Below are 19,827 nucleotides of genomic sequence, written 5' to 3'. Positions count from 1 at the left end.
GAAAGAGCACTATCATTGGCTGGGCCGATACTATGGAACACCATGCCCATAGAGGTAAGACTACAGAGAGATTTTAAGACCTTCAAAAAGAGCTTAAAGACATGGCTTTATAAAGAAGTATTTCACAAAGAGGGCGAGAAATAGAGAAACGCTGAAAGCTGTACACACAAAATCTACATACAGCACTAAGCACATTGGGGTAGATTTTAAAACCCCTGCGCCAGCACGCCTATTTTGCATAGGCCGCCAGCGCGCGCAAAGCCCCGGGACGCGCGTAAGTCCTGGGCCTTCCTAGAAGGGGTCGGAGGGGGCGTGCCGAGAGGGCAGTCCCGAGTCCCTGCTTCAAGCAGGCGTAACTTGCCCAAAGGTAGGGAGGGGGATTTAGGTAGGGCTGGGGGGTGGGGGGACGCGGATTTTATACCGCTACGCGAGTATCTTATAAAATCTGGTGTACTTTTGTTCGCGCGTGTAGTTTTTGAAGATCTACCTCATAATATGTATGTATGTTGTGGTTTGTTTATTGCACCTTTTAACTTGAATGTATAATCTAACAGTTTTTAATGTAAACAAAGGTCAGATTAGACAACATTGAACAATTAGCCATTATTATGAAACTATGTTATCGAGCTTAAAAGGCACCTCCATTACCGATAATAGGAACAGATACATGTACAATTTACTATATGTGCCTCTATGTAAACTGTTGTGATGGTAATCTACTGAACGACGGTATAGAAAAGATTTTAAATAAATAAATAAATAAACAAACAAACAACACATTTATTTTATTTATTTATTATATATTATATTATATATATTATATATTACATATATATTGTGGATGGAGCAATCAGCCCCACCCTTCATTTCATGGCAAAAAAACTGAATGATCTTATGTGAATGGAGAGACTCGATACTCATCTATCCTTTCAAAAAATCAGGGATATCGCGAGACGAGGCGGTTCAGGCATCATGGGCACTCCGGGGCTCTTACCAGCTGAGAAAGGGTAGTACTTGGAGTGGTCGGGGTCTCTGTCCTAATCTTCCCCTTTCTCTTGGTATGCGGCATAGTTTTGCAGTAATGTGGAGGAAAAATTTGGAGCTCTCTCTTCACCTGACCTGCTAGTTAGGAGCCATCTTGGATCTCCGTCTTGTTTTTTTTTTTTTTTTATATGATATCACTACTGATTCATATTAACTATGGAACCCTATTAACTCAGTATAATACTGTCAAAGCTCTAGTTCTCTTTTTCTTTCTTTGTGAAGCAAGCAAACTTGAAATATTTTTCTTTAAATTGCAAGTATTTGTTTTGGAAGAAGTTTTATCTAGAACTTTACCTTTTATTTATTTATTCATGTATTTATTAGGGATGGTTTCTAGACAGGTATAGCAGAAATAAAGGAAAAAAATGATTATGTAAATTTAATTTTTTCTTCCTTGTCTTTCTGCTACATCACTTCAGAACGTTTGGGAAGTACCAAAGCCAAATTAACAGGCCGATGCAGAAAGGTGAGTTCAGCCAAACACACCTTTCTGCGTGCACTTCAACGAGCATTTTCTGTGCATAAAACTTGCTGCCAATGCAGAAAATAATTTTTCGTGCAGAAAATACACATTTCCAGATGGGAGTGCTGCTTAGCACCCTCGCATGGAAATCCCATGCAAATGAAGGCATTAAGCATTACCCCCGATGCAGACACACTGCATGTGGCCAGCATGCCTTTTTTAGCACTGGACACTTATCCCCTGGTTAGAGCTGGAGTTAAGTTTCCAGCACTAAAACTGTAAACTTTCTCTGGGAAAGTGTTGGCAGTTGTTGCCACTTACCCAGATAATTGAATTACACTCATAAGTATTCATTTATTTATTTATTTATTTATTTATTTGGCATTTTTATATACCGATATTCATGTAACAAGTTACAAATCACCTCGGTTTACATTCAAACAATAAATTTTGCACAAGTCTGCATTACATTGAACAGGGAACGAAACTTGGAATCAATAACTGTGGAAGAAACATTTAGATAACTTGGTTGGAGTATTACAGCTGATGAAGATTCATGCTAGTGAGTTGGATCAACTAACAACGCTGCCTGAATATGGACTTGTATGGTCATTCGAATTGGGTGAAGGCTTCGCAGAACAGCCATGTCTTTAATCTTTTCTTGAAAGTGTTTGGGCATTGTTCTAGTCTGAGCTCCGGAGGGAGGGAGTTCCATTGCAACGGTCCTGAAGTGGAGAAGGCTCTCTTCCTTAAAGTGGATTTAATCGGGTGGGCCTGCAGGGTGTCCCTGTACGCTGATCTCACTGGTCTGGAGGGCATGTGCTGGCGAAATAGGAACTTGAGATCCAGGGGGGCGATACTGTGGATGGCTTTATGGATGATAGTTAGAACTTTATAAGAGATTCTGTATTTGATTGGGAGCCAGTGCAGGTTCCGTAAGATGGGTGTTATGTGGTCTCTTTTGTTGGTCTTTGTCAAAATCCTTGCTGAAGCATTTTGAAGCATCTGTAATGGTTTAATGGAGTTAGCTGGGAGGCCGAGGAGGAGAGAGTTGCAATAGTCTATCTTTGAAAATATAATGGATTGGAGAACTGTTCGGAAATCCTGGAAGTAGAGGAGAGGTCTCAGACGTTTTAAAACTTGAAAATTTATCAGGGTAATTGTCTGTATCCACTGCTGCCACTTACCCAGATAAATATTGATGTATCCCGTCTATCTGCAGTGAGAAGCAACTTATAAGGCAGTACTTATAAGACTATCTGGCATGGTTCATTGTTACTTAGCTGGATAAAGTACTTATCCAGCTGGTCCCGAAGTCTTGGGCTTGCATAGGCCTAGAGTGTGGTAGGTTGCTGCAACCTCGACCTAGGCCCATCACCGGGGCCAGATGCCTGGGCTTTGGCATAGGCCAGGGCTTGGACTCAGGCTTGACTATGCGGCCAGGCCTGGAGGCTGGATCCCGATACTTGGGCCTTGACCTAGACCCAGGTCCCGACACTAGGACCTAGGCTAAGGGTCAGGACCAGGCTCGGAGCCCAGGCCTTGGAGCTCTGATGATTGCATTCTCTTCTTTCTTCTTTAAACTGATGCCATGCGCGGGAGTTGCATAGTAACAGAATAATGACGGCAGAAAAAGACCAAAATGGTTCATCTACTCTGCCCAGCAAGCTTCCCAAGGTAGTAACTGCTGCTCCGTGCAGGTTACCCCCATGTTTCTTCTTAAGGGTAGTAACTGCCACTCCATGCAGGTTACCCCCATGTTTCTCTTAAGGGTAGTAACTGCTGCTCCGTGCCGGTTAAGCTTTTTTATTTATTCCCATCCTCTAGCCTTTTAGGGATCCACAGTATATATCCCATGCCCCTTTGAAATTCTTCACAGTTTTAGTCTTCACCACTTCCTCCGGAAGGGCATCCCAGGCATCCACTACCCTCTCAGTGAAGAAATATTTACTGACTTTGGTTCTAAGTTTTCCTCCCTGGAGTTTCAAATCGTTGTGATAGAGTTAATTAACTCCGGTGCATTTACCCCAGCGGACGGCACCATTTTGATGTATGGCAGTTGAATTACCTGCTGTACATTAAAATGGTGCCCTCCTCTGGGATATCAGTTTAATAAGAAGAGGTCTTTATCATTGAAGCTCAGAGGCCTGGGCCTGACCTAGGCCGAGGCTTAGGTGTTTGGCCTGAGGCTCCGACATTGGGATCCAGCCTCCGGGCCGGGCTGCAGAGTTGGGCCTGGGTCCAGGACAAGGCCCAGGCATCGGGACCGGGCCAGGGCTCAGCTTCAGATTTGGTAAGTATGGGGGAGTTGGTAATGAAATTTCCTGAGCATTTTCTCAGGTTTCCAATTAGGGCTCAGCATCGTGCCAAGACCTAGGCAGAGACCCCGGTGTCACACTTGGGTGTAGGCTGCAGCCCCTTTGTCATATTGTGTCCTATGCCTAGACAAGGTCCAGGCTTTGGACCTAGGCCTAGATGCCAGAGTTGTGCTTGGGCGTAGGCTGCGACCCCTGCTTTGGGTCTCTGCTTACTCCCTAGGTGAGGCCCTGGCTTCAGGCCCTGGCCTAGGCACAACTGGCGACTTTTTTTTTTTTTTAAATAGGTTTTCAAAACAAAATGAGTTTCCGACAAAATTTTGTTGCAATTTAACTCATTCTGTTTTGAAAATGATCTGAACTGAAATAGGAAATTTTGTCTCATTTCCTATTTTGTTTCTCCAGAATGCTCACCCCTAAGGGCTAACACTCTCAAGTAGTTAAATATGCTGGTCGATACAAGTATGTTGTTTGGTATCTTGTAGAAATGTATATAATCATACTGTCTAATAAAATGTGTGCATATTTGTAAATACTCTCAGCCCTGTTTACAGTGCCATCTGTTTCTTTGGGTTTTCCTGGGGTAAAAGGAAAGAAATCTCACCCACTAACAACTTCTTCAAAAGATGCCAAACACACAAGGACCAATGGAATTTGCCTGAGATGGGTTCCTGCCAGGTCAGTCCTGGACCCACAGTGAGTGAGCATTGGGGTGATACACATATAAGCCTAAATGGCAGAATCTACAATAATGACCCTTGACTAGATCTTAAACTATGATGCGGGCATATCATCTGTTTCTCAAACAATTAAAAGTGGGCCATTACCTCTCATTACTCTGAATTCAAAAGGTAATATATTACATAAGAACATGCCATACTGGGCCAGACCAAGGGTCCATCAAGCCCAGCATCCTGTTTCCAACAGTGGCCAATCCAGGCCATAAGAACCTGGCAAGTACCCCAAAAACTAAGTCTATTCCATGTTACCGTTGCTAGTAATAGCGGTGGTTATTATCTAAGTCAACTTAATTAATAGCAGGTAATGGACTTCTCCTCCAAGAACTTATCCAATCCTTTTTTAAACACAGCTATACTAACTGCACTAACCACATCCTCTGGCAACAAATTCCAGAGTTTAATTGTGCGTTGAGTGAAAAAGAACTTTCTCCAATTACTTTTAAATGTGCCACATGCTAACTTCATGGAGTGCCCCCTAGTCTTTCTATTATCTGAAAGAGTAAAAAACCGATTCACATCTACCCGTTCTAGACCTCTCATGATTTTAAACACCTCTATCATATCCCCCCTCAGCTGTCTCTTCTCCAAGCTGAAAAGTCCTAACCTCTTTAGTTTTCCTCATAGGGGAGCTGTTCCATTCCTCTTATCATTTTGGTAGCCCTTCTATGTACCTTCTCCATCGCAATTATATCTTTTTTGAGATGCGGTGATCAGAATTGTACACAGTATTCAAGGTGCGGTCTCACCATGGAGCGCTAAAGAGGCATTATGACATTTTCCATTTTATTCATCATTCCCTTTCTAATAATGCCCAACATTCTGTTGCTTTTTTGACTGCCGCAGCATACTGAACAGACGATTTCAATGTGTTATCTACTATGACGCCTAGATCTCTTTCTTGGGTTGTAGCACCTAATATGGAACCTAACATTGTGTAACTATAGCATGGGTTATTTTTCCCTATATGCATCACCTTGCACTTATCCACATTAAATTTCATCTGCCATTTTGATGCCCAATTTTCCAGCCTCACAAGGTCTTCCTGCAATTTATCACAATCTGCTCTTGATTTAACTACTCTGCTCAGTTTTGTATCATCCGCAAATTTGATTACCTCACTTGTCGTATTTCTTTCCAGATCATTCATAAATATATTGAAAAGTAAGGGTCCCAATGCAGATCCCTGAGGCACCTCACTGCCCACTCCATTCCACTGAGAAAATTGTCCATTTAATCCTACTCTCTGTTTCCTGTCTTTTAGCCAGTTTGTAATCCACGAAAGGACATCGCCACCTATCCCATGACTTTTTATTTTTCCTAGAAGCCTCTCATGAGGAACTTTATCAAAGAGCTGAAATGGGGAGTCAAAGAAGGGAGCAAAGCATTACCCTTTCAGAATACACCCTGGGCAACCGAAGACAACTCAAGCTGCTAACCTTTAGGCCATCTGTAGGCTGTGCATGAGCTACTGTGATAGGCCCACACACAGGCTTTTACCATAGTCCAACTGAGCAAATACTAGCAACTGGATATTTCTAAATGCCCTCTGATCCAAACAGGGGCACCATTTTCTTACCTATTGTAATTTTAAGAAAATGGAAATAACCATCTGAGTCACCTGAGTTTCAAATTAAATTTAAACTAAAAAGACACCCATATATCTAAGTGTATCTGAATTAGAAAGTTGTTCACTTTCCAGTTCCACCAGCAAAGGGACCACAAATTGTGCAATACTATTCACTGTTGCTGCTCCAGCTTTGACTGTATAGGAGCTTTGGTTTGTTTTGCTATCTTGGGGCTGCTTCTGACATTGCTGGAGACAAAAATAAACATTGGAGGGGCAAGATCCTAGTCTTCCCAAGAGTCAGCACCTTGGAAGAGTGACCTAGTGGTTACAGTATCAGATGTGGATTGGATACAAAATGACAATGTTATTAGCTGGTATAATTGTACAAGCTTATTCATAGAATATGCAGATAATAAAAAACCTACCTCTCTCAGAATCCTTATGTTCTGAAAATCCTGTTTTGCCCACTGATGTTCCTTGTGATCTTGGGCAAGTCATTTTTCCCTCCATTGCCTCAGTTATCAACTTTGACTTTTAAGTTCTTTGCGGCAGGGGCCTATCTACTGTACCTGAATCATAACACACCTTCAGCCTAGGTTTAAATCCAAAGCCACCGTAAAAAGGGCAGTACCTACTTAAAAGTGAATAAAAAAAACCTTTATTTCTGTTTACAAATGCATCCCTTCCCCAACTAACATGCTCTTGGTAAGTCACAGCTGTCTGGTGCTAATGAGCAATGTTGCTAACTCCTACCGTATTTCCACCGAAAATAAGACCTAACCGGAAAATAAGCCCTAGCATGATTTTTCAGGATGCTATTAATATAATCCCTACCACAAAAATAAGCCCCAGTTAAGATCGTCAGCCAAATGGACACATTTAGTACGTCCGTTGCAACACACGACGGATGTATTGAATTATAAACTAATAATATCAATAATTAAATATAAATACATATTATTGACATTAATACTTAAAATAAATAATAATATACATAATAATTAAGCATTTGTAAATACCTAAGCGGGCATCTTTGGACAAGAGGTAAACGCCCACACACACAAGGTCTCACCCAGGCACCCATTCACACCCACACTCACCACTGGCAGGTAGAAGGGAAATATAGATTGTTGCACATCCCCTGAAAATATAGATTGTTGCACATCCCCTGAAAATAAGCCCTAATGCATCTTTTGGAGCAAAAATTAATATAAGACCCAGCCTTATTTTCGGGGAAATACGGTAGTTGAAGAAAGTCACTAGATATGTAGTAATAGTATACAGTGTTAAGTCTCACAGCTATTTTGGAGGTACACTGGAGAAGGGGGTGGGGACATTCTCTTTCTCACTCTATCACACACATCATCTGCTGTTATTGTGCTCTTGCTCATTTATTCAACTCATCAAGTGCCTCTCCTCATTGCAGGCCAGTATTAATGTTGCTAAGCAGCCTGTTTTCCCGCCACATTAAGCTGCTTTTTCTTTTTAAATAACCGTTTGTCCCCTGCAATTAGCTTTTCACGATGCTGTCACCCACAATGCTCAACAACACTTTTTCCTCCTTGCTGCCTCAGTCAGCTCTTCCCAACACCTGGAAAGACTGCGGCAGGCAATCTTCAGCGCATGCGCGCCAACACGACGTCACAGGCTATCCAGAGGCAGAATCTCCAGAAATCTAACGGCCACGATCTCGCGGTGACTAATAATATTGCGCATGCGTCTTGCGGGGCTGCTGCTTCTAGCTCAGGTGCATTGAACTCTTCTAGCTGTAGAGAGCAATCAAGGTTTGTGTTTAGAAACAACGTTTAGGATCAGGTAAAACAACTTGACGGTGATAAATATTTAACCATTTTATTGCAGACAGTGGTATTTTTTTATATCATGAGTACACTGTGTCATGCTGTGAGTGTGTATGAACTACACTGCCGAAACGTTGTTGGGGTGGGAAGAAGCAGGGTGGGGATGGAAGGCGAGAGGTATTGGGGGCATAGAAGATGTTATGAGCAGTAGGTCCTGGGGTAAGCCCGTTCTTGCGCTTAAGATAAAGAAATGAACACATCTCTGTTACTGAGGAGCCAGTGGCCTGTTGTTGCCATGGGAATATGAAAACCAAACACAGCATTGTGGCTTTTTGCATCCAAAAACACTGCAATATAGGTATAGTTTGGGGGCGGGTGCAGTGCCCCACCAAATGATCCAGGTGCTGGTGTTGAATCGCCCCCCTTAAACCCCCTCCCGCCAGTATGCCCTCCCCACCTTTTGTTCCCTCCGCCCCCATCCAAGCTTAGCAAACGATACCTATGCACTGAAGCTCGCATGATAAAGGCATTGGCAGTCAAGCTGGTTTTACTTGCTGAAGACGCCTTACAATAAGTAGGTGCATACTGGAGTTCAATAATATTTTATATATATATATTTTTTAGAATTACAAAATGTTAGTAAGTTTGGAAATAACCTCATGCATTTGGCAGACAGAATAATAATAGTACTGGAGTTCTGAAGGAAAGTAAAAAAAAAAAAAAAGTTTTCAAAGGGTAGTTAGAGCTTGATTATTGGGCGTGCAGAGAGACTTTGTGCATAAGAAGACGTTTGCTGAAAAAAGTAATTACTGAGTCAGACCACTGCTTGGTTATATATAATGCTTTGTGATAGAAAAGCTAGGATCAGCACTTAAAACATTAATAAATCAAAAGTATTATTCATGTCTCTTAGTTCAGCTCATGGTTTTCTGAGTTTTAAATACATATGTTTCATCTAAATTGTACAATATTTTGATTGCTGTTTTAGTCCACGTGAAACTGTAAAAATAAGGGTCAGCAAACAATTTGTAGGTAATAGCTTTTTATTGGACTAATTTAAAACTAGTCACAAATGTATTCAATTAGTCCAAACTGCACAGAATTTATCTCCTCTATGCTATAATTTACATCTTTGAAGCGGGTTGGTTAAAAGTGCTAAGTTGTAAATGGATAAGTACCTGAATCTGATTTTTGTCTGCCAGTCTTCTTCTCTTCCTATGTTATCACAAGAGGAATAATTTTAGTGTGTCTTTTTTATTGTTAAGAACATGTCAGTTACAGCACCTATTTACAAATAGGTTAGAAGGCAGAAGCAGAGATACATAGAAATAAACTCAAGACCTGGCTATTTCAACAAGCCTTCCCCCTAACCCAGTCCACCCCCTTCCAATCCCTTGATCCTGGCAAACCGCCTCATCCAGCCTGCTATGCCCCCACATTAGTCCTCGCCTCGCCTTCTCAGCCATTCTACAGTTCGTATACAAGTGCTTCCTAATCAGTGCACTCTATTTCTGACCCTGTATATTTTTTGTTATAGTTACCATGTTTATCTTCTGCTTCTGGCTTCTTCATCTCCCAAGTTTCCATGCCCCTGTTTTATTGTAACTTTTTACCTCTTCTTCTTGTCACACAAGCAAGAGACCTAGGGGTAGTAATAGACAAACACCTGAATCTAAAATCATTTATTAACAACACAACCAAGAACGGCTTCTACAAGCTGCAGGTAATCAAAAGAATGAAACCAATCCTACACTTTCATGACTTCAGAACAGTTCTACAAGCCATAATATTCTCCAAGATAGATTATTGCAACTCTATCTTGCTGGGTCTCCCGTCCTCTTCCATCAAACCACTGCAGATGCTCCAGAATGCGACAGCCAGAATCCTAACAAACTCCAGAAGAAGAGACCACATCTCTCCCATTCTAAAAAATCTACACTGGCTACCAATACACTTCAGAATTCTACACAAGTCCATCACCATTATCCATAAAACTATCCACTCCCAAGCCCCTCTCACCCTCCAAATTCCACTCAGTCTATACACATCATCCAGACCCATCAGAGAAGCCTACAGAGGATCCCTGTCTGTTCCCCCAACTAAATCTACACACCATCTAGCCTTCAGAGACCAGGCCTTTTCTACAGCAGGTCCCTCTCTCTGGAACACTTTACCACCTGATCTTAGACTAGAACCTTGTTTATTAACATTCAGGAAAAGGCTTAAGACTTGGCTATTCAAACAAGCCTTTCCAGAGATGAATATCCACAAACAAGCCTCTTCCTGAGTCTAATATCCACTGAGAGACCTTACTGCATAATGTAAATAAGTTATTTCTGTAAAGATTCTTCTCCTGTCTCCTTCCTCCTCCAGTTCAACTACCCTGTTATATTGTAACTTTTGTTTCCGTTGCACGTGTTAAATGCACAAAGTTATTGCACCCCCTGTTATCTGTAAAACGGCATGATATGATTGTATCATGAATGCCGGTATAGAAAAGCTTTAAATAAATAAATAAAATGTTAATGTTATAACCCCTTGTTCCATGTAAACCGATATGATATGATCTGTATCATGAATGTCAGTATAAAAAAAGAACTAAATAAATAAAATAGAAAAGAATGGTAAGTAAAAACACAGGAAAGGGATGTACTACTTATAATATACAAGAACAATCACAAATTTTCTTTTTGCCTGCTGGAGTATGCCTTTACCCTTGTGATTTCCCTGTTACTTAGCTGCCAGAGATAGAGGTCACACTCCCTTTATGCTTACACTCTTGCATAAAGTGGGGAGTAGTTGGTGGCCCTTGCCAGTAGTCTCTGTCTCCTGTGGCTCTTGACAAGGGTAGATGGACTTATTGCATTCTCCCAGAGTCTGGGTGTAGCCATGACCTGGTGGAGTTTGACAAGCTCCTGGGACAACGGCCTCTTGGGGTTAATTTTCCCAGTGTAGCTGCCTCCGAGTTTCCTGGTTGTAGGTGACTAGGGACTGGATTCCTGTTCTGAGGGACGAGGATCCCCCCTCCCTTGGGAGTGGTTGCTCTGCAGGTCTCCCCTCTCTCTCTCTCTCTCACTCTCTCGCCTCTCTCTCACTGTCTGCTTCACCACTCCTTCCCTGGAGATACCCACGTGTCTCCTGTGCTCCAGGTCCTGGCTGAATAAAGCAAGAAAAATAGGAAGTTGGCCTATCAAGCGAGAGGGGCCTGTGGCTGGCTGCGGCTGGATGGATGCATTGAGGAGAGAGAGCTGGCAGTACAAGCACTTAACCAGAGGTGGTGAGTAACTGGGGGGTGGGAGGAGCGCAGGAGAAGGATTGCAGCGCAGATCGTGTTCTGCTGTGTTGGAGGAGAATTGCAGCAGGCCTGAGTAGCAGTGGGAGAACCACAAAAAAAAAAAAAAAAAATAACCAAAACCCATGGGCCCCGACTCAGCTCCTCAGAGCAGTATGAAGGCTAGAGAAGCAGAGGTTAGGCCCTACTCCAAGCTTGGAAGAAAACTGAGGGGCCGATGCAGTATCATGCGCAAAAAATCATGCATCCAAACTGGGTGTCTGTTTTTTCAACATGCGCACATTCACCTCTCCTGGGCGCCTGATGCAATAATCAAATGAGCTGCTGCTCTAAAAGGGACGTGCTAGGGATAAATTGTGTGTCCTTGGCATTGAGCACCCAGGAGATCTGTGCTGTGTATGGGTTACGAAACTGGGCACTCAGTTCGAGCGTCTGTTTTATCCCGCAGCAGCAGGGGCATAGGGTGACTGCTGCAGTTGGTGGTGCACCAGAAAATTTGCTGCTGCTGTGTGCCCTAGAACACATCTATCCTCCTATATTACCTGTGAGCATTATTGTCTTTGATGCAAAAAGCCTATCAAATTTATGCTCACAGCGACCCAATCCTTAGCTAATCCCTTCAAGTAATCATTTAATCTACTAACAGAAACTACAATAAAATATGTGAATGAAAACTTTTCTGCAGAACATTCAAAATCGCTTTCTGTATGCAAGTGACAATAATAAAGAACAAACTTCTATTTAAAATAGACAAGAGGAAAAGATAACCGAAATGCCATAAAAGCCAGTGATAAGTACCATCATTTTCACAGCAAAAATTAGTTGCATAAAAATTGGACCTTTAAAATACAGACAGATCCTCACCAAATACAGAATAGGAATGTGCCAACAAATACTGAATTGGAAACCACAAGCCCAACTGTTTTGTAGTGCAACAATGGAAAACAGAAACAACAAGTAATAAAATCAGAGATATAAAATATCATTCATAATATTAAACCCATGTTAATAAAAAGAATAAATGTCAAAACAGCTGACGAACGTCCAATTTAAAAAAAACTTGAATAAATTTGTTCTATTTCCCAAACACCAATATATTTCAAGACATCTGAATAAAACATTCAATAATTAATGTTCTTATATTAAGAATGTATATATTTTAAAACAATAGAAATATGAAATTACTCCCAATAATTAAAACTAAGGATTAAAAAAATTATCCTGCTCTCCATACTTGGGATCTTTTGATTTCCATTCACCTTTAGATTATCGTACATTAGGGGAGGTAGGGCCGCACAAACTAACACGTTCATTCTTTCAGACACTTCCTCTCTCATATAGATGCCAATGCTTTCACACACACTTCCTCTCTCTCACACAGGTTCTCTCTTCCTCACACACGCAATGTGTCTGTGCACATGCTTGTGTGTAACACGTAGGCTCTCACAGGCACGAGCTCACAGACATCTCACTATATACACAGTCTCTAAACACAGACATACATGCACACTATCTATCATATAGACATATACACACACCCACAGGCTTTTATAGAGACAAATGCACACAAGATCTCACACAGGCTCTCACACATACAGGCTCTCGTACAGAAATACACACATGGCCTCCTCTTCACTTTGGGCTGTAATGGGATAGGCTCTGCCATGGCCCAGCCAGACTTCCTCCACTGGGAGGGGGAGGGGGAGGGGGGGTGAGATGTGTGTGCCTGCAGAAAAAAATTGTGTACAAGCACACGTGCAGCTTAGAGCACAGAACTTTTCCCATGCATGCAGCTTAGAGCGAACATTAGTGGTGGGGGAGAGCTCCCAAGTTGTTGGTGCCTGTGCACCACTGTACACTATGGATGCTACGTCTCTGTATGACAGCTATTTTACCGGCACAATATGCATGCATAGTATATACAGTCTTGAGCAGTGTATATTGTGCGTCCCGAAATTTTTTTTTTCTGTCAAGCCTTTCAGTTTTTTCATGATGCTGCAGTATTGGTTTTGTTTTTGTTGAGCCCTTGTCGCACAGCAAGACTTTACCCAGCTCAGGGGCAGGCATTACATTTGATGGGTTAAAAAATGTGCATTGGGCGCACGCAAGTTTTTGCATCGGGGGATAATATTAATATAGCCTCATCTACATGGCATTTACATATGATAGCGCTATTAGCTGCGCCTTTGGATGTGCGTATTGAACGCGCTGATCCCCTTATTGCATTGAAAGTTAGTCTACTTTGCTGTATGCTGTAATTGGGCTAAAACCGTCTCTCTAAGTGCAAACGGGCACAGGCCTACTCTTGCAAAACTTTAGAAAAGCCCCTTCCTTCAGCGGTATTTCTGCTTCAGATCTTTTCAGTGCTTCCCACCCTTCCTTAAGGGCAAAGGCTTAAATTCGTGGAGTAATGCTATGACCTCTGAATGGAGTCCGGTAAGACCTCGCACTTTTATCCAGGATCACACCAGCACCGCAGCCTTACCATGATCTGCTACAAAGAGGCAGTGTTGCTTGCACTGCCTCATATTCCATGTGACATTCTTATTTTATTTATTTGTTTATTGAGAAGAGCACATACAATGGATAAAGTAAAAAAACAAAACAAAAAACATTAAAGAATAATATAGCTATACAGATAAACAAATGGCTCATCGTCTAATCGTTGAAACAGTAAGCAATATGTTTAACTGGGCCTTTGAGAACAAGCTAATCATCAGTCGTTTTTCCTCACTGTGTCCTCTTGCTTCCCCTGTTTTTGTTTTTGTCTCCTAATGCCCCCCCCCCCCCAATCCCAGCCCAAAATAACATCAGTCATGAATTGGTATTGCAAAGTTATTTTTCCTTAGGGCTCCAAAACTTTTCCAGACCCATATGAAGTATCAATGCTTGTCATCTATACTTCCCTAGCCTACGTAGTTACTCCCTTAACTCCGTTAGACCTGGTCCAGGTACCTATGCAATGGGGACCAAATTCTGAAAAACTTAGAGAGGGAGTAACTACGTAGGCTAGGGAAGTATAGATGACAAGCATTGATACTTCATATGGGTCTGGAAAAGTTTTAGAGCCCTAAGGAAAAATAACTTTGCAATACCAATTCATGACTGATGTTATTTTGGGCTGGGATTGGGGAGGGGGGGCATTAGGAGACAAAAACAGGAGAAGCAAGAGGACACAGTGAGGAAAAACGACTGATGATTAGCTTGTTCTCAAAGGCCCAGTTAAACATATTGCTTACTGTTTCAACGATTAGACTATGAGCCATTTGGACTAAACCCGGTGGGTCCACATCCTTCCAATGCACTGCGACCAACAAACGTGTGCAGTTGCAATAAAAGTAAACATTTGATGTGGTTCATCTTCCAAGGCCGGATAGGGAATCTCCAATAGCCAATAATCAGCCTGCAATGGTATCTGGACCCCTAAGACCGAGCCCAACATGAGTTGACACTGTGCCCAAAACTGTTGGATCCGGGGTCACTGCCACCACATGTGACAAAAAGTACCTAGTTGTTAGCATTGCTGCCAAGAAAGAGGAAACCGGCCAGGTATCCAGCGTACCACGCGCGCTGGGAGATAGTGCCACCGATACAATAACTTATAACGATTTTCCATCATGGACGTGGACATTGAATATCGTCCCAGCGTTTGAAAGCACTCCTCCCTTTTATCGATGCTCCACTGTGTCCCAAAGTCTCTCTCCCAAGCCAACATGTGAGCAGTTTCTGCCGGGTATTATTAATAAATATCTAACTGGATAGAAATCGTGGTAATAATATGACAATCTTGTATATAATGAACCACGTTTAATGAAATGCCAAAACAAAAAATATTTTTATTGCGACGATAACCCTCATACGGGAGCCAACTTTTAATATATAACACGTGTTGATTTCATGGGATTTTTAACCCAATCCAAAGTGAATAGCTCCCCATATAGATGTTGAATAATCATCGGGTTTGTCGCAGTGGACCCTAATTGTTTTTATCTTTTTCTTTTTCTTTAATTTTCCCTTTTTTTGCTGTGGTGAAAGCAGTTCAAGTTTGGAACTGCGGCACAGAACTGGGCGTTTTAAGAAGGGCATATAGAGTTGCAACACAGTTCAACATTATGATAAATGTTTTCTTATCTGTGGATATATATATATATTTTTGAAGAACAATTAAGTTAAAATGTGGACTTTACGAATAAGAGGATTATTGTGAATTATAATATTTAAAAAAAAGGGAAAATTAAAGAAAAAGATAAACAATTAGGGTCCATTGCGACAAACCCGATGATTATTCAACATCTATATGGTGAGCTATTCACTTTGGATTGGGTTAAAAATCCGATGAAATCAACACGTCTTGGGTATTATTAATAAGCAATTGATTTTTGAAATACCTTTTGATACCCTACCTGTCAAGATACAGTACCCCTCAAAAGGCGAGCAGGGATTCTGTAGGTCCTGTCTAAGGCCCACCGAAGACAAAAAGTGCATGAGTTGTGCATAAGCTAAGAAATCCATGTTTGGTAGATCATAAATTGATTGTAGGTCCGAAAAGGGAACTATCCCTTTATTCCATAATTGGCCCAAATTTGTCAGACCACTGACCCCTATTAAGGTAGGCTTCCCACCTTTTTCCAAATAGTAAAGGTAGTTTGAAGGCTCGGGGGTAATGATGCCATTTCTCGGATGTTATACCTCATAGGCCAGAAAATAGCTTGCAATGGGACTACCTCAGTCAGTGCCTGCTCTATTAGGACCCACTGCTTAGGAGAGTTTAATTCATGCCCGTCTAGTATATATTTTAATTGAGAGGCTGCATAGTAGTGCATTAATGAAGGTAATCCTAGCCCTCCCCCTTTACGTGATTTGTACAGAATATGTCTTGCTACCCGGGGGGGGCGCTTAAGCCACACAAAAGCAAATATCTTACGCTGAATTGGTCTCAGTAACCCTGTCAGAAGTAGGCAAGGAAGCGCCTGAAACAAATAACTGATTTTAGGTAACAAGGTCATTTTGATCATGGCCATCCCACCAAATCATGAGAGGTTCAGCCGTTCCCAGTTATCTAGCTCTTCCTTCAGAGAATGAATCAGAGGGTCATAATTCAGTCGCATAAGACAATCAGATTGATTCCAGCATTTTAGTTAACACATTCTCTCCTCTTTTCGCTACATATCTCTGTTCTTTCCTCACCTCAAGATAGGCTTGTTTTATTTCTGCTTTCATATTTTACTTTTCTTTTTTCTCTAATTCATTTCCCTTGAAGAGCCCTCCTATTACCCTTTGGTATTATTCTGCCTTTCTCCTCCCTTTTTTCTCCTATCTTTTTCACTTCATATCTTCTGCTTCAACCTAATAGTATCTAAGACCAATTTAATGGAATCAATTGCTTATTGTGACTGTATTGTTTCATAATTCAATTTTGTTGTTCCAGGTTCTTTCAAGGTTAATGTTCAAGGTTCAATGTATAGCCTACAGGCAAGTTTTACGTTCTTTGTAAACCGGTTTGATTTGTATCTAATGCAGGAAGATCGGTATATAAAAACCAAAAATAAATAAATAAATAAGATAACGGATTGACCCCGTGTCCATTTATAAGCAAGAACCCTTTTGGCGGAGCGCAATAACTTAGTGGTGAAATGAGCTGGGCGAACCTCTGATTTGTCTGGATTAACATGAAGGCTGGAAAGCCTCCCATAGCTCTCAATCAGGGACATTGCAGCTGGGACTGATACCATAGGCTGTTGGAGTGATAAAATAACATTGTCCGCATATAAAGTAATCTTATATTGTTGTCCACCACAACTGACTCCTATGATATTTGGGGCCCCTTTATATTTATTTATTTTAAAACTCTTCTATACTGTCGTTAACTTAATTCACCATCGCAACGGTTTACAGAAAGGCACAATAAGGAAAAACTATAATTGGTATAGATTACAAATTATACATGTGCCAACATAAAACGGTATCTTATTTTCATAAGAGAAACTGTGTTAATTAAGGCTTATATGCCGGTTGAGAAACTGTTAAGCAGTTCAAATCTAGCGTTAATATGCAATTGGAGATATTAAAGGAAAAAAAAAACTGATTACTTGGTGTGTCCTTATCTTTCAACTGTTTTCCTCCTTCTCTTTGTCTTTATAAAAGGTTGTTTAAAAAGCCAGGTTTTCAGACTAGTTTTAAATAGTTTCAAATTTCTCTGCAGCCTTATTTCGAGTGGCATGGATTTCCATATAACAGGTCCAGCCAGCGACAGTGCTCTCTCCCTTACCTGAGTGAGGCGTGCTGATTTAAAAGAAGGAATAGTTAGTAGAGCTTTATTAACAGATCTCAGGTTTCTGTGTGGTACATGTACGCGCAGTGCTGTGTTAAGCCAGTCGGCCTTTTCATCATGGACTAGTTTATGAATTATACACAATGCTTTGTATTGTATTCTTTGTTCAATTGGAAGCCAGTGTAGCTCAGCAAGTGTACCTGTGATGTGGTCTCTTTTCTTTTTGCCTGTCAAAATTCTAGCAGCGGAATTTTGCAATCTTTGGAGTGGTCTAATGGTAACTTGAGGTAGCCCTAATAGCAGATAGTTACAGTAATCTGTGCTCGCAAATATCATTGCCTGTAAGACTGCGAAAATTATTCAGCGTTAGCAGGGGTTTCAGTCTTCTAAGGATCATTAGTTTAGCGTAACCTTTTAATTTCTGTGAAATGTGTTTCATGTTAAGCTCAGGGTCAATTATTACCTCTAGATTCCGTACATTTATTGCTAACTCTACAGTTTTGATTGCGATTGTAGTTTTTGTAGGGTGTATATTTTTTCGTTCTAGGTATAAGAATTCAGTTTTATCAATGTTTATTACCAGTTCTATTTAGTTTAGGAGGAGTTTCAGCCAGGGGCTTTCCAGACTAAGCGCAAAAAGGAGGGGGGAGAGGGGTCATGCCTACCTGGTGCCCCTTCTGATATAAATGTTGGCAGTATAGCCAGAATTGACTTTTAGGCAGGCTAGAGGTTTGTGATACAATTCCCGTACCCAAGTGGAGAAAGTCCCCCCCAGCCCTACCTTGGCCAAGACAGCAAACAGAAAAGGCCAATAGACCCTGTCGAAGGCCTTCTCAGCATCTAAGGTCATAAACACCACAGGGCTCCTCTTCAAGTTTGTAATATGTATTAAATCCATTAATTTCTGTATATTGTCTGCAGTTGTCCGGCCTGGGATAAAACCAGCTTGGTCTGCATGAGCAAGCTGGCATATCTGTCCCCTGGAGATGGAACTCTAGAATCTTGGCCAGGATCTTCAAATCAATATTGATAAGGGAGATAGGCCTATAGGAGGCACAGTTATCACCATCCTTCCCAGGTTTCGGAATTAAGGTGATTCCTGCTACATTACCGAAAGAAAGGAGTTTACCCCCCTCCTGAAGGTGATTGAACATGGCCGTGAGGGGAATCTTCAGGATAGTACGATGTTTTATAAAAAAAAAAAAAAAAAAAAAGGATGTGTATCCATCTAAACCTGAGGATTTTCCAGCCTTCAGGTCTTTAATGGCCCAATCTGTTTCTAAAGGGGAAATTGGTTTACCCAACGATGCCTGTTCGTGGTAGTGAGGCAAGATAACGCTATGTCTGCCTCCGCGGGTTCCTCCTCCGGCTTCTATAGCTCCTCATAGTATTCCTGAAAGCGGTGTCTGATCGCATCTTGGGTCAAAAGGAGTACCCCAGTAGCTGAATTAATGCTATGAACTAGGGCTCTTACACGCTTGGCCTGCAATCGCCTAGCCAATAATTTACTGTGTTTATCCCCAGACTCATAATATTTTTGCTGCAATATATCCAGTGCATATGCTATGGTATCCACATCTAAAGTGGCTATCGCCTGTCTCTTTTTGAGTCAGCTACCTAATGGGAATGCCTCCAGGGTTTCTTTTATGCCTTCCCTCTAGGTCTCTTAATTCCTGAACCAGTGTCTCCCGCCGAGCCAGTCGTTGTTTTTTACGATATGTAGCAAGGCTAATACAGTGACCTCGAATAACTGCCTTCATTCCTTACCGCTACTGGGGACTCCCCTGCCATAGTATTGGTGAAAAATAGTCCTCTAAGGCCTTATAAATCCGTTCTCCATAAAATGAGTCTTTTTATAAAGAGTCATTGAGCCTCCAAAACTTGCGACCAGCATCACAAGATCGTAATAATACAGATCACCTTATGGGGGGCATGGTCAGACTATTTGATAGACTCTATATCCACTTTAGAAGTACTGCTGACCAAATCTTTAGTAACGAGGAAATAGTCAATTCTACTATAGGTATTGTGGGGGTGGGAATAGAAAGTATAGTTTCTACTGTGCGGATAATTTATCTGCCAGATATCTACTAAGTTAAGCGTTTGTAGGAGACGTTGAAAAGCCCGCCTAGCACTCCCCAGGCCCCGAGAAGCCAGAGCTGACAGGTCTATAGCTGGTGCAAGAGGGATATTAAAATCTGCTATTACCAAATTGGCATGCGGATAAGTGGTTAAAAGACGGGAAACCTCCCTCAGAGTCTCAACCTGCATTGTTGGTCAGCAATATATGCTCACTAGCACCAATGGTACATTAGAAATTGTAACCCGCAATATAA

At 41.5% G+C, this 19,827-nt stretch overlaps 1 protein-coding gene across 5 annotated transcripts in view; it reads left to right on the top strand.

The window, feature by feature from the left end:
• The first annotated feature begins 7,724 nt into the window (after positions 1-7,724).
• The window catches only part of KATNAL1 (katanin catalytic subunit A1 like 1), a 228,585-nt gene continuing 216,482 nt past the window's right edge, over positions 7,725-19,827 (top strand). The window contains exon 1 of one of the 5 annotated variants that reach the window (XM_029602627.1): positions 7,725-7,876. In XM_029602627.1, the coding sequence (XP_029458487.1) occupies positions 7,844-7,876 (33 nt within the window). In that variant the 5' untranslated portion in view covers positions 7,725-7,843. Of the gene's footprint in view, positions 7,945-8,374; positions 8,503-19,827 lie in introns of those variants that run through there. The other 4 variants (XM_029602623.1, XM_029602625.1, XM_029602624.1 and 1 more) reach the window with 4 other exon arrangements.

Source organism: Rhinatrema bivittatum, chromosome 5 (assembly GCF_901001135.1).
Source record: "Rhinatrema bivittatum chromosome 5, aRhiBiv1.1, whole genome shotgun sequence".
Taxonomy (NCBI): Eukaryota; Metazoa; Chordata; class Amphibia; order Gymnophiona; family Rhinatrematidae; genus Rhinatrema; species Rhinatrema bivittatum.
The sequence above is the reverse complement of the archived record's forward strand: the minus strand, read 5'-3'. Positions and strand labels throughout refer to the sequence as shown.